At 45.7% G+C, this 24,279-nt stretch overlaps 2 protein-coding genes across 2 annotated transcripts in view; one reads left to right on the top strand and one right to left on the bottom strand.

Annotated features, from left to right (window-relative positions):
- The window catches only part of pdpr (pyruvate dehydrogenase phosphatase regulatory subunit), a gene marked incomplete at its 3' end in the record, with an annotated part of 60,501 nt that extends 38,915 nt beyond the window's left edge, over window positions 1-21,586 (bottom strand). The window contains 3 exon segments of the mRNA XM_055900063.1: window positions 7,125-7,258; window positions 18,397-18,684; window positions 21,435-21,586. Coding sequence (XP_055756038.1) covers window positions 7,125-7,258; window positions 18,397-18,671 — 409 coding nt within the window.
- Window positions 19,247-21,102, top strand: LOC129834938 (S-antigen protein-like). Its single transcript, XM_055900308.1, has 2 exons — window positions 19,247-20,004; window positions 20,070-21,102. Exons 1-2 carry the CDS (start codon window positions 19,247-19,249, stop codon window positions 21,100-21,102), a joined length of 1,791 nt encoding a protein of 596 aa, XP_055756283.1.
- Window positions 21,587-24,279: the final 2,693 nt, after the last annotated feature.

Here is a 24,279-nt window from a genome sequence, read left to right as displayed (position 1 = left end):
ACTGGTCAATCTGTTCTCACCAGACTAAATACCACTGGTCAATCTGTTCTCACCAGACTAAATACCACTGGTCAATCTGTTTTCTACACCAGACTAAATACCACTGGTCAATCTGTTCTCTACACCAGACTAAATACCACTGGTCAATCTGTTCTCTACACCAGACTAAATACCACTGGTCAATCTGTTTTCTCACCAGACTAAATACCACTGGTCAATCTGTTTTCTACACCAGACTAAATACCACTGGTCAATCTGTTCTCACCAGACTAAATACCACTGGTCAATCTGTTTTCTACACCAGACTAAATACCACTGGTCAATCTGTTCTCACCAGACTAAATACCACTGGTCAATCTGTTTTCTACACCAGACTAAATACCACTGGTCAATCTGTTCTCACCAGACTAAATACCACTGGTCAATCTGTTTTCTACACCAGACTAAATACCACTGGTCAATCTGTTCTCTACACCAGACTAAATACCACTGGTCAATCTGTTTTCTACACCAGACTAAATACCACTGGTCAATCTGTTTTCTACACCAGACTAAATACCACTGGTCAATCTGTTTTCTACACCAGACTAAATACCACTGGTCAATCTGTTCTCTACACCAGACTAAATACCACTGGTCAATCTGTTTTCACCAGACTAAATACCACTGGTCAATCTGTTTTCACCAGACTAAATACCACTGGTCAATCTGTTCTCTCACCAGACTAAATACCACTGGTCAATCTGTTTTCTACACCAGACTAAATACCACTGGTCAATCTGTTCTACACCAGACTAAATACCACTGGTCAATCTGTTCTCTCACCAGACTAAATAACACTGGTCAATCTGTTCTCACCAGACTAAATACCACTGGTCAATCTGTTTTCTACACCAGACTAAATACCACTGGTCAATCTGTTTTCTACACCAGACTAAATACCACTGGTCAATCTGTTCTCACACCAGACTAAATACCACTGGTCAATCTGTTCTCACCAGACTAAATACCACTGGTCAATCTGTTTTCTACACCAGACTAAATACCACTGGTCAATCTGTTCTCACCAGACTAAATACCACTGGTCAATCTGTTTTCTACACCAGACTAAATACCACTGGTCAATCTGTTCTCTCAGACTAAATACCACTGGTCAATCTGTTTTCTACACCAGACTAAATACCACTGGTCAATCTGTTCTCACCAGACTAAATACCACTGGTCAATCTGTTCTCACCAGACTAAATACCACTGGTCAATCTGTTTTCTACACCAGACTAAATACCACTGGTCAATCTGTTCTCTACACCAGACTAAATACCACTGGTCAATCTGTTCTCTACACCAGACTAAATACCACTGGTCAATCTGTTTTCTCACCAGACTAAATACCACTGGTCAATCTGTTTTCTACACCAGACTAAATACCACTGGTCAATCTGTTCTCACCAGACTAAATACCACTGGTCAATCTGTTTTCTACACCAGACTAAATACCACTGGTCAATCTGTTCTCACCAGACTAAATACCACTGGTCAATCTGTTTTCTACACCAGACTAAATACCACTGGTCAATCTGTTCTCACCAGACTAAATACCACTGGTCAATCTGTTTTCTACACCAGACTAAATACCACTGGTCAATCTGTTCTCTACACCAGACTAAATACCACTGGTCAATCTGTTTTCTACACCAGACTAAATACCACTGGTCAATCTGTTTTCTACACCAGACTAAATACCACTGGTCAATCTGTTTTCTACACCAGACTAAATACCACTGGTCAATCTGTTCTCTACACCAGACTAAATACCACTGGTCAATCTGTTTTCACCAGACTAAATACCACTGGTCAATCTGTTTTCACCAGACTAAATACCACTGGTCAATCTGTTCTCTCACCAGACTAAATACCACTGGTCAATCTGTTTTCTACACCAGACTAAATACCACTGGTCAATCTGTTCTACACCAGACTAAATACCACTGGTCAATCTGTTCTCTCACCAGACTAAATACCACTGGTCAATCTGTTCTCACCAGACTAAATACCACTGGTCAATCTGTTTTCTACACCAGACTAAATACCACTGGTCAATCTGTTTTCTACACCAGACTAAATACCACTGGTCAATCTGTTCTCACCAGACTAAATACCACTGGTCAATCTGTTTTCTACACCAGACTAAATACCACTGGTCAATCTGTTCTCTCAGACTAAATACCACTGGTCAATCTGTTTTCTACACCAGACTAAATACCACTGGTCAATCTGTTCTCACCAGACTAAATACCACTGGTCAATCTGTTCTCACCAGACTAAATACCACTGGTCAATCTGTTTTCTACACCAGACTAAATACCACTGGTCAATCTGTTCTCTACACCAGACTAAATACCACTGGTCAATCTGTTCTCTACACCAGACTAAATACCACTGGTCAATCTGTTTTCTCACCAGACTAAATACCACTGGTCAATCTGTTTTCTACACCAGACTAAATACCACTGGTCAATCTGTTCTCACCAGACTAAATACCACTGGTCAATCTGTTTTCTACACCAGACTAAATACCACTGGTCAATCTGTTCTCACCAGACTAAATACCACTGGTCAATCTGTTTTCTACACCAGACTAAATACCACTGGTCAATCTGTTCTCACCAGACTAAATACCACTGGTCAATCTGTTTTCTACACCAGACTAAATACCACTGGTCAATCTGTTCTCTACACCAGACTAAATACCACTGGTCAATCTGTTTTCTACACCAGACTAAATACCACTGGTCAATCTGTTTTCTACACCAGACTAAATACCACTGGTCAATCTGTTTTCTACACCAGACTAAATACCACTGGTCAATCTGTTCTCTACACCAGACTAAATACCACTGGTCAATCTGTTTTCACCAGACTAAATACCACTGGTCAATCTGTTTTCACCAGACTAAATACCACTGGTCAATCTGTTCTCTCACCAGACTAAATACCACTGGTCAATCTGTTTTCTACACCAGACTAAATACCACTGGTCAATCTGTTCTACACCAGACTAAATACCACTGGTCAATCTGTTCTCTCACCAGACTAAATACCACTGGTCAATCTGTTCTCACCAGACTAAATACCACTGGTCAATCTGTTTTCTACACCAGACTAAATACCACTGGTCAATCTGTTTTCTACACCAGACTAAATACCACTGGTCAATCTGTTCTCTACACCAGACTAAATACCACTGGTCAATCTGTTCTCTACACCAGACTAAATACCACTGGTCAATCTGTTTTCTACACCAGACTAAATACCACTGGTCAATCTGTTCTCTACACCAGACTAAATACCACTGGTCAATCTGTTTTCTACACCAGACTAAATACCACTGGTCAATCTGTTTTCTACACCAGACTAAATACCACTGGTCAATCTGTTTTCTACACCAGACTAAATACCACTGGTCAATCTGTTTTCTACACCAGACTAAATACCACTGGTCAATCTGTTTTCTACACCAGACTAAATACCACTGGTCAATCTGTTCTCACCAGACTAAATACCACTGGTCAATCTGTTTTCTACACCAGACTAAATACCACTGGTCAATCTGTTTTCTACACCAGACTAAATACCACTGGTCAATCTGTTTTCTACACCAGACTAAATACCACTGGTCAATCTGTTTTCTACACCAGACTAAATACCACTGGTCAATCTGTTCTCTCACCAGACTAAATACCACTGGTCAATCTGTTTTCTACACCAGACTAAATACCACTGGTCAATCTGTTCTACACCAGACTAAATACCACTGGTCAATCTGTTCTCTCACCAGACTAAATACCACTGGTCAATCTGTTCTACACCAGACTAAATACCACTGGTCAATCTGTTCTACACCAGACTAAATACCACTGGTCAATCTGTTCTCACCAGACTAAATACCACTGGTCAATCTGTTTTCTACACCAGACTAAATACCACTGGTCAATCTGTTTTCTACACCAGACTAAATACCACTGGTCAATCTGTTCTCACCAGACTAAATACCACTGGTCAATCTGTTTTCTACACCAGACTAAATACCACTGGTCAATCTGTTTTCTACACCAGACTAAATACCACTGGTCAATCTGTTTTCTACACCAGACTAAATACCACTGGTCAATCTGTTTTCTACACCAGACTAAATACCACTGGTCAATCTGTTCTCTACACCAGACTAAATACCACTGGTCAATCTGTTTTCTACACCAGACTAAATACCACTGGTCAATCTGTTTTCTACACCAGACTAAATACCACTGGTCAATCTGTTTTCTACACCAGACTAAATACCACTGGTCAATCTGTTTTCTACACCAGACTAAATACCACTGGTCAATCTGTTTTCTACACCAGACTAAATACCACTGGTCAATCTGTTTTCTACACCAGACTAAATACCACTGGTCAATCTGTTTTCTACACCAGACTAAATACCACTGGTCAATCTGTTTTCTACACCAGACTAAATACCACTGGTCAATCTGTTTTCTACACCAGACTAAATACCACTGGTCAATCTGTTTTCTACACCAGACTAAATACCACTGGTCAATCTGTTTTCTACACCAGACTAAATACCACTGGTCAATCTGTTTTCTACACCAGACTAAATACCACTGGTCAATCTGTTTTCTACACCAGACTAAATACCACTGGTCAATCTGTTTTCTACACCAGACTAAATACCACTGGTCAATCTGTTTTCTACACCAGACTAAATACCACTGGTCAATCTGTTCTCTACACCAGACTAAATACCACTGGTCAATCTGTTCTCTACACCAGACTAAATACCACTGGTCAATCTGTTTTCACCAGACTAAATACCACTGGTCAATCTGTTCTCTCACCAGACTAAATACCACTGGTCAATCTGTTTTCTACACCAGACTAAATACCACTGGTCAATCTGTTTTCTACACCAGACTAAATACCACTGGTCAATCTGTTCTCTCACCAGACTAAATACCACTGGTCAATCTGTTTTCTACACCAGACTAAATACCACTGGTCAATCTGTTCTACACCAGACTAAATACCACTGGTCAATCTGTTCTCACCAGACTAAATACCACTGGTCAATCTGTTTTCTACACCAGACTAAATACCACTGGTCAATCTGTTTTCTACACCAGACTAAATACCACTGGTCAATCTGTTTTCTACACCAGACTAAATACCACTGGTCAATCTGTTTTCTACACCAGACTAAATACCACTGGTCAATCTGTTTTCTACACCAGACTAAATACCACTGGTCAATCTGTTTTCTACACCAGACTAAATACCACTGGTCAATCTGTTCTCACCAGACTAAATACCACTGGTCAATCTGTTTTCTACACCAGACTAAATACCACTGGTCAATCTGTTTTCTACACCAGACTAAATACCACTGGTCAATCTGTTCTCACCAGACTAAATACCACTGGTCAATCTGTTTTCTACACCAGACTAAATACCACTGGTCAATCTGTTTTCTACACCAGACTAAATACCACTGGTCAATCTGTTTTCTACACCAGACTAAATACCACTGGTCAATCTGTTTTCTACACCAGACTAAATACCACTGGTCAATCTGTTTTCTACACCAGACTAAATACCACTGGTCAATCTGTTCTCTACACCAGACTAAATACCACTGGTCAATCTGTTCTCTACACCAGACTAAATACCACTGGTCAATCTGTTTTCTACACCAGACTAAATACCACTGGTCAATCTGTTTTCTACACCAGACTAAATACCACTGGTCAATCTGTTTTCTACACCAGACTAAATACCACTGGTCAATCTGTTTTCTACACCAGACTAAATACCACTGGTCAATCTGTTTTCTACACCAGACTAAATACCACTGGTCAATCTGTTTTCTACACCAGACTAAATACCACTGGTCAATCTGTTTTCTACACCAGACTAAATACCACTGGTCAATCTGTTTTCTACACCAGACTAAATACCACTGGTCAATCTGTTTTCTATACCAGACTAAATACCACTGGTCAATCTGTTTTCTATACCAGACTAAATACCACTGGTCAATCTGTTTTCTACACCAGACTAAATACCACTGGTCAATCTGTTCTCTACACCAGACTAAATACCACTGGTCAATCCAGTTTCTACACAAACTGAACCAGCATGTGAGAAGAGGAGGGGGAAGCACTGGTTGGATACAGCCAGTCACATGACCTCATAGATAATGTATAAAAATTGATTCAACAACCAAAACAACTGGCTAAAACACAATCAGAAGATAAGCCACACAGCAAAGACATTTACATAAACCACAGCAAAGACATTTACATAAACCCATTTAGGTACGTTGAAACAGAGTGGACCTGTAGGCATGTTAGTACAAATGGAGTGGAACTCAGGCTAGAGTCATACTGTAGGCATGTTAGTAGGAATGGAAACCAGGCTAGAGTAAAACTGTAGGCATGTTAGTACAAATGGAGTGGAACTCAGGCTAGAGTCATACTGTAGGCATGTTAGCACAAATAGAGTGGAACTCAGGCTAGAGTCATACTGTAGGCATGTTAGCACAAATAGAGTGGAACTCAGGCTAGAGTCATACTGTAGGCATGTTAGCACAAATGGAGCGGGAACTCAGGCTAGAGTCATACTGTAGGCATGTTAGCACAAATGGAGTGGAACTCAGGCTAGAGTCATACTGTAGGCATGTTAGTACAAATGGAGTCGAACTCAGGCTAGAGTCATACTGTAGGCATGTTAGCACAAATGGAGTGGAACTCATGCTAGTCATACTGTAGGCATGTTAGTACAAATGGAGTGGAACTCAGGCTAGTCATACTGTAGGCATGTTAGCACAAATAGAGTGGAACTCAGGCTAGAGTCATACTGTAGGCATGTTAGCACAAATAGAGTGGAACTCATGCTAGTCATACTGTAGGCATGTTAGTACAAATAGAGTGGAACTCATGCTAGTCATACTGTAGGCATGTTAGCACAAATAGAGTGGAACTCAGGCTAGAGTCATACTGTAGGCATGTTAGTACAAATGGAGCGGAACTCATGCTAGTCCATAGTGTCGAAGTCCATCCCACCTGTCTTGACCCCAGTCTCCTCCTCCAGGTGTTCATACAGGGAGTTGGAGTAGTCAGCCATTTTACACTCAATGGAGATGGGCTTGGCCACGCTGACGATCCCAGCACACAGCCTGGTGGTGCCAGCGCCTAGCCTAGCACACAGAGACATGACAACATGGTTAGGTACAGCACCTAGCCTAGCACACAGAGACATGATAACATGGTGAGGTACAGCACCTAGCCTAGCACACAGAGACATGAGGACAACATGGTGAGGTACAGCACCTAGCCTAGCACACAGAGACATGACAACATGGTTAGGTACAGCACCTAGCCTAGCACACAGAGACATGAGGACAACATGGTGAGGTACAGCACCTAGCCTAGCACACAGAGACATGACAACATGGTTAGGTACAGCACCTAGCCTAGCACACAGAGACATGACAACATGGTTAGGTACAGCACCTAGCCTAGCACACAGAGACATGATAACATGGTGAGGTACAGCACCTAGCCTAGCACACAGAGACATGACAACATGGTGAGGTACAGCACCTAGCCTAGCACACAGAGACATGACAACATGGTGAGGTACAGCACCTAGCCTAGCACACAGAGACATGACAACATGGTTACGTACAGCACCTAGCCTAGCACACAGAGACATGAGGACAACATGGTGAGGTACAGCGCCTAGCCTAGCACACAGAGACATGAGGACAACATGGTGAGGTACAGCACCTAGCCTAGCACACAGAGACATGACAACATGGTTAGGTACAGCACCTAGCCTAGCACACAGAGACATGACAACATGGTTAGGTACAGCACCTAGCCTAGCACACAGAGACATGAGGACAACATGGTGAGGTACAGCACCTAGCCTAGCACACAGAGACATGAGGACAACATGGTGAGGTACAGCACCTAGCCAAGCACACAGAGACATGAGGACAACATGGTTAGGTACAGAACCTAGCCTAGCACACAGAGAGATGAGGACAACATGGTTAGGTACAGCACCTAGCCTAGCACACAGAGACATGAGGACAACATGGTTAGGTACAGCACCTAGCCTAGCACACAGAGACATGACAACATGGTTAGGTACAGCACCTAGCCTAGCACACAGAGACATGACAACATGGTTAGGTACAGCACCTAGCCTAGCACACAGAGACATGACAACATGGTTAGGTACAGCACCTAGCCTAGCACACAGAGACATGACAACATGGTTAGGTACAGCACCTAGCCTAGCACACAGAGACATGACAACATGGTTAGGTACAGCACCTAGCCTAGCACACAGAGACATGACAACATGGTTAGGTACAGCACCTAGCCTAGCACACAGAGACATGACAACATGGTTAGGTACAGCACCTAGCCTAGCACACAGAGACATGACAACATGGTTAGGTACAGCACCTAGCCTAGCACACAGAGACATGAGGATAACATGGTGAGGTACAGCACCTAGCCTAGCACACAGAGACATGACAACATGGTGAGGTACAGCACCCAGCCTAGCACACAGAGACATGACAACATGGTGAGGTACAGCACCTAGCCTAGCACACAGAGACATGAGGACAACATGGTTAGGTACAGCACCTAGCCAAGCACACAGAGACATGACAACATGGTTAGGTACAGCACCTAGCCTAGCACACAGAGACATGACAACATGGTTAGGTACAGCACCTAGCCTAGCACACAGAGACATGACAACATGGTGAGGTACAGCACCTAGCCTAGCACACAGAGACATGACAACATGGTGAGGTACAGCACCTAGCCTAGCACACAGAGACATGACAACATGGTGAGGTACAGCACCTAGCCTAGCACACAGAGACATGACAACATGGTGAGGTACAGCACCTAGCCTAGCACACAGAGACATGACAACATGGTTAGGTACAGCACCTAGCCTAGCACACAGAGACATGACAACATGGTGAGGTACAGCACATAGCCTAGCACACAGAGACATGACAACATGGTTAGGTACAGCACCTAGCCTAGCACACAGAGACATGACAACATGGTTAGGTACAGCACCTAGCCTAGCACACAGAGACATGACAACATGGTGAGGTACAGCACCTAGCCTAGCACACAGAGACATGAGGACAACATGGTGAGGTACAGCGCCTAGCCTAGCACACAGAGACATGACAACATGGTTAGGTACAGCGCCTAGCCTAGCACACAGAGACATGACAACATGGTGAGGTACAGCACCTAGCCTAGCACACAGAGACATGAGGACAACATGGTTAGGTACAGCACCTAGCCTAGCACACAGAGACATGAGGACAACATGGTGAGGTACTGCACCTAGCCTAGCACACAGAGACATGACAACATGGTGAGGTACAGCACCTAGCCTAACACACAGAGACATGACAACATGGTTAGGTACAGCACCTAGCCTAGCACACAGAGACATGACAACATGATGAGGTACAGCACCTAGCCTAGCACACAGAGACATGACAACATGGTGAGGTACAGCACCTAGCCTAGCACACAGAGACATGACAACATGGTGAGGTACAGCACCTAGCCTAGCACACAGAGACATGAGGACAACATGGTTAGGTACAGCACCTAGCCAAGCACACAGAGACATGACAACATGGTTAGGTACAGCACCTAGCCTAGCACACAGAGACATGACAACATGGTTAGGTACAGCACCTAGCCTAGCACACAGAGACATGACAACATGGTGAGGTACAGCACCTAGCCTAGCACACAGAGACATGACAACATGGTGAGGTACAGCACCTAGCCTAGCACACAGAGACATGACAACATGGTGAGGTACAGCACCTAGCCTAGCACACAGAGACATGACAACATGGTTAGGTACAGCACCTAGCCTAGCACACAGAGACATGACAACATGGTTAGGTACAGCACCTAGCCTAGCACACAGAGACATGAGGACAACATGGTGAGGTACAGCGCCTAGCCTAGCACACAGAGACATGACAACATGGTTAGGTACAGCGCCTAGCCTAGCACACAGAGAAATGACAACATGGTGAGGTACAGCACCTAGCCTAGCACACAGAGACATGAGGACATGGTTAGGTACAGCACCTAGTCTAACACACAGAGACATGACAACATGGTGAGGTACAGCACCTAGCCTAGCACACAGAGACATGAGGACAACATGGTGAGGTACAGCACCTAGCCTAGCACACAGAGACATGACAACATGGTGAGGTACAGCACCTAGCCTAGCACACAGAGACATGACAACATGGTGAGGTACAGCACCTAGCCTAGCACACAGAGACATGACAACATGGTGAGGTACAGCACCTAGCCTAGCACACAGAGACATGACAACATGGTTACGTACAGCACCTAGCCTAACACACAGAGACATGACAACATGGTTAGGTACAGCACCTAGCCTAGCACACAGAGACATGACAACATGGTTAGGTACAGCACCTAGCCTAGCACACAGAGACAGGACAACATGGTTAGGTACAGCACCTAGCCTAGCACACAGAGACATGAGGACAACATGGTGAGGTACAGCACCTAGCCTAGCACACAGAGACATGACAACATGGTGAGGTACAGCACCTAGCCTAGCACACAGAGACATGACAACATGGTGAGGTACAGCACCTAGCCTAGCACACAGAGACATAACAACATGGTGAGGTACAGCACCTAGCCTAGCACACAGAGACATGACAACATGGTTACGTACAGCACCTAGCCTAGCACACAGAGACATGACAACATGGTTAGGTACAGCACCTAGCCTAGCACACAGAGACATGAGGACAACATGGTTAGGTACAGCACCTAGCCTAGCACACAGAGACATGAGGACAACATGGTTAGGTACAGCACCTAGCCTAGCACACAGAGACATGACAACATGGTGAGGTACAGCACCTAGCCTAGCACACAGAGACATGACAACATGGTTAGGTACAGCACCTAGCCTAGCACACAGAGACATGACAACATGGTTAGGTACAGCACCTAGCCTAGCACACAGAGACATGATAACATGGTTAGGTACAGCACCTAGCCTAGCACACAGAGACATGAGGACAACATGGTTAGGTACAGCACCTAGCCTAGCACACAGAGACATGACAACATGGTGAGGTACAGCACCTAGCCTAGCACACAGAGACATGACAACATGGTTAGGTACAGCACCTAGCCTAGCACACAGAGACATGACAACATGGTTAGGTACAGCACCTAGCCTAGCACACAGAGACATGACAACATGGTGAGGTACAGCACCTAGCCTAGCACACAGAGACATGACAACATGGTGAGGTACAGCACCTAGCCTAGCACACAGAGACATGACAACATGGTTAGGTACAGCACCTAGCCTAGCACACAGAGACATGACAACATGGTGAGGTACAACACCTAGCCTAGCACACAGAGACATGAGGACAACATGGTGAGGTACAGCACCTAGCCTAGCACACAGAGAGATGACAACATGGTGAGGTACAGCACCTAGCCTAGCACACAGAGACATGACAACATGGTGAGGTACAGCACCTAGCCTAGCACACAGAGACATGACAACATGGTTAGGTACAGCACCTAGCCTAGCACACAGAGATATGATAACATGGTTAGGTACAGCACCTAGCCTAGCACACAGAGACATGACAACATGGTTAGGTACAGCACCTAGCCTAGCACACAGAGACATGACAACATGGTTAGGTACAGCACCTAGCCTAGCACACAGAGACATGACAACATGGTTAGGTACAGCACCTAGCCTAGCACACAGAGAGATGAGGACAACATGGTTAGGTACAGCACCTAGCCTAGCACACAGAGACATGACAACATGGTTAGGTACAGCACCTAGCCTAGCACACAGAGACATGACAACATGGTTAGGTACAGCACCTAGCCTAGCACACAGAGACATGAGGACAACATGGTTAGGTACAGCACCTAGCCTAGCACACAGAGACATGACAACATGGTGAGGTACAGCACCTAGCCTAGCACACAGAGACATGACAACATGGTGAGGTACAGCACCTAGCCTAGCACACAGAGACATGACAACATGGTGAGGTACAGCACCTAGCCTAGCACACAGAGACATGACAACATGGTGAGGTACAGCACCTAGCCTAGCACACAGAGACATGAGGACAACATGGTTAGGTACAGCACCTAGCCTAGCACACAGAGACATGACAACATGGTGAGGTACAGCACCTAGCCTAGCACACAGAGACATGACAACATGGTGAGGTACAGCACCTAGCCTAGCACACAGAGACATGACAACATGGTTAGGTACAGCACCTAGCCTAGCACACAGAGACATGACAACATGGTGAGGTACAGCACCTAGCCTAGCACACAGAGACATGAGGACATGGTTAGGTACAGCACCTAGCCTAGCACACAGAGACATGACAACATGGTTAGGTACAGCACCTAGCCTAGCACACAGAGACATGACAACATGGTGAGGTACAGCACCTAGCCTAGCACACAGAGACATGAGGACAACATGGTTAGGTACAGCACCTAGCCTAGCACACAGAGACATGAGGACAACATGGTTAGGTACAGCACCTAGCCTAGCACACAGAGACATGAGGACAACATGGTAAGGTACAGCACCTAGCCTAACACACAGAGACATGACAACATGGTTAGGTACAGCACCTAGCCTAGCACACAGAGACATGACAACATGGTTAGATACAGCACCTAGCCTAGCACACAGAGACATGACAACATGGTGAGGTACAGCACCTAGCCTAGCACACAGAGACATGACAACATGGTTAGGTACAACACCTAGCCTAGCACACAGAGACATGAGGACAACATGGTAAGGTACAGCACCTAGCCTAGCACACAGAGACATGACAACATGGTGAGGTACAGCACCTAGCCTAGCACACAGAGACATGAGGACAACATGGTTAGGTACAGCACCTAGCCTAGCACACAGAGACATGAGGACAACATGGTTAGGTACAGCACCTAGCCTAGCACACAGAGACAGGACAACATGGTTAGGTACAGCACCTAGCCTAGCACACAGAGACATGACAACATGGTTAGGTACAGCACCTAGCCTAGCACACAGAGACATGACAACATGGTTAGGTACAGCACCTAGCCTAGCACACAGAGACATGACAACATGGTTAGGTACAGCACCTAGCCTAGCACACAGAGACATGAGGACAACATGGTTAGGTACAGCACCTAGCCTAACACACAGAGACATGACAACATGGTTAGGTACAGCACCTAGCCTAGCACACAGAGACATGACAACATGGTGAGGTACAGCACCTAGCCTAGCACACAGAGACATGACAACATGGTGAGGTACAGCACCTAGCCTAGCACACAGAGACATGAGGACAACATGGTTAGGTACAGCACCTAGCCTAGCACACAGAGACATGACAACATGGTGAGGTACAGCACCTAGCCTAGCACACAGAGACATGACAACATGGTGAGGTACAGCACCTAGCCTAGCACACAGAGACATGACAACATGGTTAGGTACAGCACCTAGCCTAGCACACAGAGACATGAGGACATGGTTAGGTACAGCACCTAGCCTAGCACACAGAGACATGACAACATGGTTAGGTACAGCACCTAGTCTAGCACACAGAGACATGATAACATGGTTAGGTACAGCACCTAGCCTAGCACACAGAGACATGATAACATGGTTAGGTACAGCACCTAGCCTAGCACACAGAGACATGACAACATGGTTAGGTACAGCACCTAGCCTAGCACACAGAGACATGATAACATGGTTAGGTACAGCACCTAGCCTAGCACACAGAGACATGAGGACAACATGGTTAGGTACAGCACCTAGCCTAGCACACAGAGACATGACAACATGGTTAGGTACAGCAGCTAGCCTAGCACACAGAGACATGACAACATGGTTAGGTACAGCACCTAGTCTAGCACACAGAGAGATGACAACATGGTTAGGTACAGCACCTAGCCTAGCACACAGAGACATGACAACATGGTTAGGTACAGCACCTAGCCTAGCACACAGAGAGATGACAACATGGTGAGGTACAGAACCTAGCCTAGCACACAGAGACATGACAACATGGTGAGGTACAGCACCTGTAGGAGTAAGTGACATATGTAGGTAGATATCACACTATTAAACAATAGACAGGAGTATACTGGAAGGTAGTATAAGAGGGCAGATGTGAGTGCATTTGCCATTCTGGTAAATACAGGATACCGAAGATTGGCAGATGGTGTGGTGGTAGCGAACCACATGTTGACATGGGTCATGGGACCGTGGTGATGGAGGTCTACTGGGGGATGTTCTGGCCCTCTGACCCTTGTATATTCTCCATTGTGCTGGCGGGTTGACCAGACATGCGGGCGCCTACAGGGCGCTTTGACACACTAGATTTATAGTCTACCCATTCCACTAGAAAAGCATACATGTCAGAGAAATATGTGTTTAGGGCACTTAGACCCATTAGACACATAGTTTGCTGATTCCATTAAGGACACATACCAGAGAACATGTTGGGGCACTGAGTTAAATACAGGGTTGAGTCATAGGCCTATAGGATAGATGGACATATATTATTTCTAAGACAAGCACGGGTCTGGCCACTATTATAATTTAACTGAAAGCAGATAATGGGCATTAGTAGGCGTGAACAAGCAGGAAGCCTGAACTAAAAAGATAATGATGGCAGGAAGAATTATGGGAAGTATGTTTATTAGCATATGGGGTGGACCCATATGCTATTTGTGTATAAAGAACGAACGAGTGCTCTGGGTGTGTGTGTTCCGTGGGACTTCCGAGATGGTTATACTATTGTAAATAAAAGCATGTTTTGATTTCACAAGTTCTGATAAAGCGTTATATTTCTGATATGATTTTCCACGACACACCTAGCCTAGCACACAGAGACATGACAACATGGTTAGGTACAGCACCTAGCCTAGCACACAGAGACATGACAACATGGTGAGGTACAGCACCTAGCCTAGCACACAGAGACATGACAACATGGTGAGGTACAGCACCTAGCCTAGCACACAGAGACATGACAACATGGTGAGGTACAGCACCTAGCCTAGCACACAGAGACATGACAACATGGTGAGGTACAGCACCTAGCCTAGCACACAGAGACATGACAACATGGTGAGGTACAGCACCTAGCCTAGCACACAGAGACATGAGGACAACATGGTGAGGTACAGCACCTAGCCTAGCACACAGAGACATGACAACATGGTGAGGTACAGCACCTAGCCTAGCACACAGAGACATGACAACATGGTGAGGTACAGCACCTAGCCTAGCACACAGAGACATGACAACATGGTGAGGTACAGCACCTAGCCTAGCACACAGAGACATGACAACATGGTGAGGTACAGCACCTAGCCTAGCACACAGAGACATGAGGACATGGTGAGGTACAGCACCTAGCCTAGCACACAGAGACATGAGGACATGGTTAGGTACAGCCCCTAGCCTAGCACACAGAGACATGACAACATGGTTAGGTACAGCACCTAGCCTAGCACACAGAGACATGACAACATGGTGAGGTACAGCACCTAGCCTAGCACACAGAGACATGAGGACAACATGGTGAGGTACAGCACCTAGCCTAGCACACAGAGAGATGAGGACAACATGGTTAGGTACAGCACCTAGCCTAGCACACAGAGACATGAGGACAACATGGTGAGGTACAGCACCTAGCCTAGCACACAGAGACATGAGGACAACATGGTTAGGTACAGCACCTAGCCTAGCACACAGAGACATGAGGACAACATGGTGAGGTACAGCACCTAGCCTAGCACACAGAGACATGACAACATGGTTAGGTACAGCACCTAGCCTAGCACACAGAGACATGAGGACAACATGGTTAGGTACAGCACCTAGCCTAGCACACAGAGACATGACAACATGGTGAGGTACAGCACCTAGCCTAGCACACAGAGACATGACAACATGGTTAGGTACACAACTAAATACCACCGGTAAGTCCAGTTTATACACACTAGAGGTCAATTTCAAGTTTTCATAACAAATCGGTAATCGACATTTTTGGACGCCGATTACATTGCAAACCACGAGGAGACTGCGTGGCAGGCTGACCACCTGTTACACGAGTGTAGGCAGCAAGGAGCCATGGTAAGGTGCTAGCTAGCATTAGATAGTAGATCCCATAGTAGATTCCATAGTAGATCACATAGCAGTAAGAAATACCTTCTAATTTACCCCCTGCCTAACACAGATAGTAGATCCCATAGTAGATCACATAGCTGTAAGAAATTCCATCTAATTTCCCCCCTGTCTAACACAGATAGTAGATCCCATAGTAGATCACATAGTAAATCCCATAGTAAATCCCATAGTAAATCCCATAGTAAATCCCATAGTAAATCCCATAGCTGTAAGAAATTCCATCTAATTTCCCCCCTGTCTAACACAGATAGTAGATCCCATAGTAGATCCCATAGTAGATCCCATAGCTGTAAGAAATGCCATCTACTTTCCCCAGTCTTACACAGATAGTAGATCCCATAGTAGATCCCATAGTAGATCCCATAGCAGTAAGAAACACCATCTAATTTCCCCCCTGTCTAACACAGATAGTAGATCCCATAGTAGATCCCATAGTAGATCACAAAGTAAATCCCATAGTAAATCCCATAGTAAATCCCATAGTAAATCCCATAGCTGTAAGAAATTCCATCTAATTTCCCCCCTGTCTAACACAGATAGTAGATCCCATAGTAGATCCCATAGTAGATCACATAGTAAATCCCATAGCAGTAAGAAACACCATCTACTTTCCCCCCTGCCTAACAGATAGTAGATCCCATAGTAGATCCCATAGTAAATCCCATAGTAGATCCCATAGTAGATCCCATAGTAGATCCCATAGTAGATCCCATAGTAGATCCCATAGCAGTAAGAAACACCATCTACTTTCCCCCCTGCCTAACACAGACAGTAGATCCCATAGTAGATCCCATCATAGATCAGACAGTAGATCCCATAGCAGTAGGAAACACCATCTACTTTCCCCCCTGTCTAACCCAGATAGTAGATCCCATAGTAGATCAGACAGTAGATCCCATAGCAGTAGGAAACACCATCTACTTTCCCCCCTGCCTAACCCAGACAGAGATCCCATAGCAGTAGGAAACACCATCTACTTTCCCCCCTGCCTAACCCAGACAGAGATCCCATAGCAGTAGGAAACACCATCTACTTTCCCCCCTGCCTAACACAGACAGTAGATCCCATAGCAGTAAGAAACACCATCTACTTTCCCCCCTGTCTAACCCAGACAGTAGATCCCATAGCAGTAGGAAACACCATCTACTTTCCCCCCTGTCTAACCCAGACAGTAGATCCCATAGCAGTAGGAAACACCATCTACTTTCCCCCCTGTCTAACACAGACAGTAGATCCCATAGCAGTAGGAAACACCATCTACTTTCCCCCCTGTCTAACACAGACAGTAGATCCCATAGCAGATCAGACAGTAGATCCCATAGCAGTAGGAAACACCATCTACTTTCCCCCCTGCCTAACACAGACAGTAGATCCCATAGCAGATCAGACAGTAGATCCCATAGCAGTAGGAAACACCATCTACTTTCCCCCCTGTCTAACACAGACAGTAGATCCCATAGCAGTAGGAAACACCATCTACTTTCCCCCCTGCCTAACACAGACAGTAGATCCCATAGTAGATCAGACAGTAGATCCCATAGCAGTAGGAAACACCATCTACTTTCCCCCCTGTCTAACACAGACAGTAGATCCCATAGTAGATCAGACAGTAGATCCCATAGCAGTAGGAAACACCATCTACTTTCCCCCCTGTCTAACACAGACAGTAGATCCCATAGTAGATCAGACAGTAGATCCCATAGCAGTAGGAAACACCATCTACTTTCCCCCCTGTCTAACACAGACAGAGGATCACAACCCAGCAGGGTGAGTAACGAGACATAAGACTGTGCTTCCTTCTGCTTCCTAGATGTCATCATTGATTACAATAAGGCCTCGTAGGCTAGTCTTTTACTGTATTGGTCTCCCATCACCTGACAAGCCCAGTAAAACAATGACCTCATCAAATCATGACATATTGTCCACCTGCCCACAAATAAAGTGTTATGGAAACATGCATCTTGTACACAGACCACATCATTGAGCCTCTCTTACCTTCCCTGCTCCAATAGTACGATCTCAGTCCAGCCCAGCTTGGCCAGGTGATAGGCCACAGACGTCCCTACGATGCCCCCTCCACAGATCACCACGCGGGCTTGGCTGGGCAGGGGGATGGGCTGCGTGGTCTCTACAGCCGAGGCCAGGCTCCGGGGGGAGCTCCAGATACCCCTAGGCCTGGTCCCCGGAGCCCAGCATCCTGCATGGGACAGTAGCCTAGGGAGCAGGGCCGGGGACAGAGTCCTGGAGCTCCATACGCAGCTGCAGTGCATGGCTTGGAGGAACCTGGAGAATCAGAACACAACAGGCCTGGAGGATCACAACACAACAGGTCTGGAGGATCACAATACAACAGGTCTGGAGGATTACAACACAACAGGTCTGGAGGATTACATTAGCAGCAGGTCTGGAGGATCACAACACAACAGGCCTGGAGGATCACAACACAACAGGTCTGGAGGATTACATTAGCAGCAGGTCTGGAGGATCACAACACAACAGGCCTGGAGGATCACAACACAACAGGCCTGGAGGATCACAACACAACAGGCCTGGAGGATCACAACACAACAGGCCTGGAGGATCACAACACAACAGGCCTGGAGGATCACAACACAACAGGCCTGGAGGATCACAACACAACAGGCCTGGAGGATCACAACACAACAGGCCTGGAGGATCACAACACAACAGGCCTGGAGGATCACAACAGACCTGGAGGATCACAACAGACCTGGAGGATCACAACAGGCCTGGAGGATCACAACAGGCCTGGAGGATCACAACACAACAGACCTGGAGGATCACAACACAACAGGCCTGGAGGATCACAACACAACAGGTCTGGATGATTACATTAGCAGCAGGTCTGGAGGATCACAACACAACAGGTCTGGAGGACCACAACACAACAGACCTGGAGGATCACAACACAACAGACCTGGAGGATCACAAGGCAACAGGCCAGGAGGATCACAACACAACAGGTCTGGAGGATCACAAGGCAACAGGCCTGGAGGATCACAACACAACAGGCCTGGAGGATCACAACACAACAGGCCAGGAGGATCACAACACAACAGGCCAGGAGGATCACAACACAACAGGCCAGGAGGATCAGAACACAACAGGCCTGGAGGATCACAACACAACAGGCCTGGAGGATCACAACACAACAGACCTGGAGGATCACAACACAACAGGCCTGGAGGATCACAACACAACAGGCCTGGAGGATCACAACACAACAGACCAGGAGGATCACAACACAACAGGCCTGGAGGATCACAACACAACAGGCCTGGAGGATCACAACACAACAGGCCTAGAGGATCACAACACAACAGGTCTGGAGGATCACAACACAACAGGCCTAGAGGATCACAACACAACAGGCCTGGAGGATCACAACACAACAGGTCTGGAGGACCACAACACAACAGGCCTGGAGGATCACAACACAACAGACCAGGAGGATCACAACACAACAGGCCTGGAGGATCACAACACAACAGGCCTGGAGGATCACAACACAACAGGCCTGGAGGATCACAACACAACAGGCCTGGAGGATCACAACAGACCTGGAGGATCACAACACAACAGGTCTGGAGGATCACAACACAACAGGTCTGGAGGATCACAACACAACAGGTCTGGAGGATCACAAGGCAACAGGCCCGGAGGATCACAACGCAACAGGCTCGGAGGATCACAACGCAACAGGCCCGGAGGATCACAACACAACAGGCCCGGAGGATCACAACAGACCTGGAGGATCACAACACAACAGGCCCGGAGGATCACAACACAACAGGCCCGGAGGATCACAACACAACAGGTCTGGAGGATTACATTAGCAGCAGGTCTGGAGGATCACAACGCAACAGGCCCGGAGGATCACAACACAACAGGCCTGGAGGATCACAACACAACAGACCTGGAGGATCACAACAGACCTCGAGGATCACAACAGACCTCGAGGATCACAACACAACAGACCTGGAGGATCACAAGGCAACAGGCCTGGAGGATCACAACACAACAGGTCTGGAGGATCACAACACAACAGGCCTGGAGGACCACACCACAACAGGCCTGGAGGATCACAACACAACAGGTCTGGAGGATCACAAGGCAACAGGCCTGGAGGATCACAACACAACAGGCCTGGAGGATCACAACACAACAGGCCTGGAGGATCACAACACAACAGGTCTGGAGGATCACAACACAACAGGCCTGGAGGATCACAACACAACAGGTCTGGAGGATCACAAGGCAACAGGCCTGGAGGATCACAACACAACAGGCCTGGAGGATCACAACACAACAGGTCTGGAGGATCACAACACAACAGGTCTGGAGGATCACAAGGCAACAGGCCTGGAGGATCACAAGGCAACAGGCCTGGAGGATCACAAGGCAACAGGCCTGGAGGATCACAACACAACAGGTCTGGAGGATCACAAGGCAACAGGCCTGGAGGATCACAACACAACAGGCCAGGAGGATCACAACACAACAGGCCTGGAGGATCACAACACAACAGGTCTGGAGGATCACAAGGCAACAGGTCTGGAGGATCACAAGGCAACAGGCCTGGAGGATCACAACACAACAGGCCTGGAGGATCACAACGCAACAGGTTTGGAGGATCACATTAGCAAGCATGCAGACTTGGGTACCAGCTACCACAGCTAACTTTCGTACTGTCTTTCAAACAAGCTACAGCTAGCTAGCGAACTTTAGCTAACGTTAGTTGATCAGCTGGCTCAATGACAACTTGAACTCCTATCACTTCTTGCTAATGCCAAAATGTAAATCTGAAGTTTGCTTGTGTTCGACCTTGGCCCCAAGGAGAACACCCCGATCCAAACGTCTTTGCATTGGTAATACGCTAGCGGCCTGCTTCTTCTGACATTCCTCTTGCTAATGATAATGCTTGTTAGCATTATCGTTGTTGGCTAGCTAGCTGCGCACTGGCTAACTGTTTTTCTGTGACATTTGTCCCATACTCTAGGTAGCAAACTCACCGACTCACTCCACTCAAAGAGTAATGATATCTCTATTTGTCTCGCAGCAGATTTCAGTCCTGCGCTTCGGTGACAGCAGAATGTTCCAGCCAGACCCTCTACGGCCAAACAAACGGCATTGTTTATTTACACCGCCGTGACACCGGCAAGAAAAACGAACTACTTCCGTGTCGCGGGTTTTTTGAAATCTTTCAGAATAATAGTTTCGTCCAGTATACTTTGTAAATTAATAAATATGACAAAAAAAATTGCACACTTATGAATATACACTGAACAAAAATATAAACGAAACAATTTAAACCATTTTACTGAGTTACAGTTCATGTATGGAAATCAGTCAACTGAAATAAATTCATTAGGCCCTAATCTATGGATTTCACATGACTGGGAATACAGATATGCATCTATTGGTCACATATAACCTGTGGCGGCCTGTCATTCAGGGCAGGTGAGTCCCACCTGTTTTGAGACCCACCTGTTGAGCAAAAAAAATTTAAAAAAATCTGTTTTTCATGTTATTTTTTACATTAATACATTTCACATATCAGTTTGAAAACAATGTAAAAAAAAAAACACAAAAAGTAAGTTAATAAAGCCGCATACAAACAACGGTTGCTTCTTGAGTAAAACAGCTCCAAAATGCAGGTCTTTCAGCCCAGCTCAGTGCTTTCTGTGGTGGGCGGGTCAGCCAGCGGAAAAAACAAAGCATAGGGGTTGGTAATGTTCTCTAGTTGCACCGTGATTGGCTCAGTGTTCTGTCACTCATGGGGGACACTATAATCACCGCAAAATCTACAGAGAGAGCTTGAAAATTCAAGCTTGTGGGTGCTGCCATAGATTTACATTAGAAGTGCCCATCCAAGAAGGCTCAAAGTCATTGGCCACAAATAAAATGACATCAAATCACGTTATATATCTACAGCAGCTTTAATTGGACTTTCAAAATCTTAGCCAGCAAGCTAGACAAGTGGCCATCATCACGAATCCACAATCTACTGGCAAATCCTTTTCAAACCTTTTCGTAGGAGAAATTATAGATTTAAAAAAACGTATCGGTGGTCATCGGCCATTGGACATAAACATTATACATGAAGTTGGAAATCACAAAATCTACAGTGAGGGATTTGGAAGGAATCTTTTATTTGTTTTTTGTTGTATTTTTTAATTATCTATATTTACTTAATACTTATTTTTCTTAAAACTGCGTTGTAAGTAAGTATTGCACCTGTTGTATTCGGTGCACGTGACAAAGAACATTTGATTTGATCAGTGGCTAACTCCAAGCGTTGCAAAGCGATCACTAGCTTGCTATTCAGTGGAGAGGTTGTGTGGTCCAAGTCTGGGTTTAAGGGTCTCTTTTCCAAGCTTAAATAGATAAACATTCACATGCAACACTATGGGACAGAAAAGGGTGAATACATTGGCCACGCTGTCAACCTAGTACGACTTCTCCCGCTTTCAAAACAACTGGAAATTTGGAAATCTCAGACTTCAGTGAGTACAAGACAACTGGGAACTCTGTGGGGGGGAGCTCCGACTGGGAAAATACGTTTTGAATCGAACTCGGAATTCCAATTCGGGAACTCGGGCCTCTTTCTAGATCTCCGACCTGAAGATCACTGACGCCATGATTCCACCTTTTATATTTTTTAGTTCCCAGTTGTTTTGAAAGCACCATACATCTAGAGAAGGCCAGACTTTGATGACAAAATTTGCCCACAAGAAGAACCGCTGCGCCACCTTCCTGTTCAAGTGAGCACAGCACAACAAGATGAGTCCAAAAATATATTGTATTCTGCTGCATAAATGATGTAATATGCCAGGGAGATATGTCCCTTCCCCCTCATAAGTTAGCCTACTGTTCTGACATGGTGGTGCACATGTAGCCTGTTTAGAGAAATGTCATCATCGAGTATTGTAAGAGCTTTCATTGTCTACTTATATGCCCCCTTTATTTATCCTACTATTCTGAGTTGGTGTACAGGGAGAACACTGTATGAACAGCCCATGTTCTGAATTCTGTCGCTGTACATTTCAAAAGTGCTGAACAAATAGCTATATCGACTACGTCCGTCCTAGCTCGCTCATTGTCTTAATCGAAATTACGGATGGCCTCTTATCCGCTCATCGTTCCCTTATGCCATAGTTTGTACATCTCAATTGTCAGTGAAACCACATTTGTTTAAACAAGTCAGCAATATCAGCTATGTTTTTTAGAAGGCAGTAAATGAAGCTGAATGAACTGTTTCGCTAACAGACAAGGCTCCGCTGATAGCCAGGTGTAGCGGTGGTAAGGATTCACTCCATGGTGCTGAAAAGATAGATCTGCTGTTGGGACAGCTTTATGTAGGCCCTAACAGTTTGTGGGCACCGTTTGTCACTGTTATAGTGCAATGCATGTATTGTTTAGTGTTGTGTAGCAGCTTTGCTGGCATGCATTAATTTTTATTTTTATTTTGCCCCACCAAGATATACATGTTAAAATCACCACTCTGTCTAAAACCAGTCAGTATCTGGTGTGACCACCATGCAGCGCGACACGTCTCCTTCACATTGAGTTGATCAGGCTGTTGATGGTGTCCTGTGGAATGTTGTCCCACTCCTCTTCAATGGCTGTGAGAAGTTGCTGGATATTGGCGGGAACTGGAACACGCTATCGTACACGTCGATCCAACAGCGGAGGCTCCTCAGAGGAGGACCTCCTCAGTGAATTTATAAAACGTTTAAAAAGTTATCCTTTTTAGATAAAACTACACTAAATATATATCACGTCACAAAAATAATTGATTAAAACAAACTGTTTTGCAATGTCTGGGTAATTAAGAATTTGTTCTTAACTGACTTG

The sequence above is a fragment of the Salvelinus fontinalis genome, chromosome 35, assembly GCF_029448725.1.
Source record: "Salvelinus fontinalis isolate EN_2023a chromosome 35, ASM2944872v1, whole genome shotgun sequence".
Taxonomy (NCBI): domain Eukaryota; kingdom Metazoa; phylum Chordata; class Actinopteri; order Salmoniformes; family Salmonidae; genus Salvelinus; species Salvelinus fontinalis.
The sequence above is the reverse complement of the archived record's forward strand: the minus strand, read 5'-3'. Positions and strand labels throughout refer to the sequence as shown.

Bases quoted from the DNA above. Each gene is read 5' to 3' on its own strand.
- LOC129834938 (XM_055900308.1), top strand. From the start codon at position 19,247: ATGATTACATTAGCAGCAGGTCTGGAGGATCACAACACAACAGGTCTG. The intron at 20,005-20,069 runs GTCTGGAGGATC...GAGGATCACAAG, and splicing joins GGAGGATCACAACACAACAG to GCAACAGGCCCGGAGGATCA.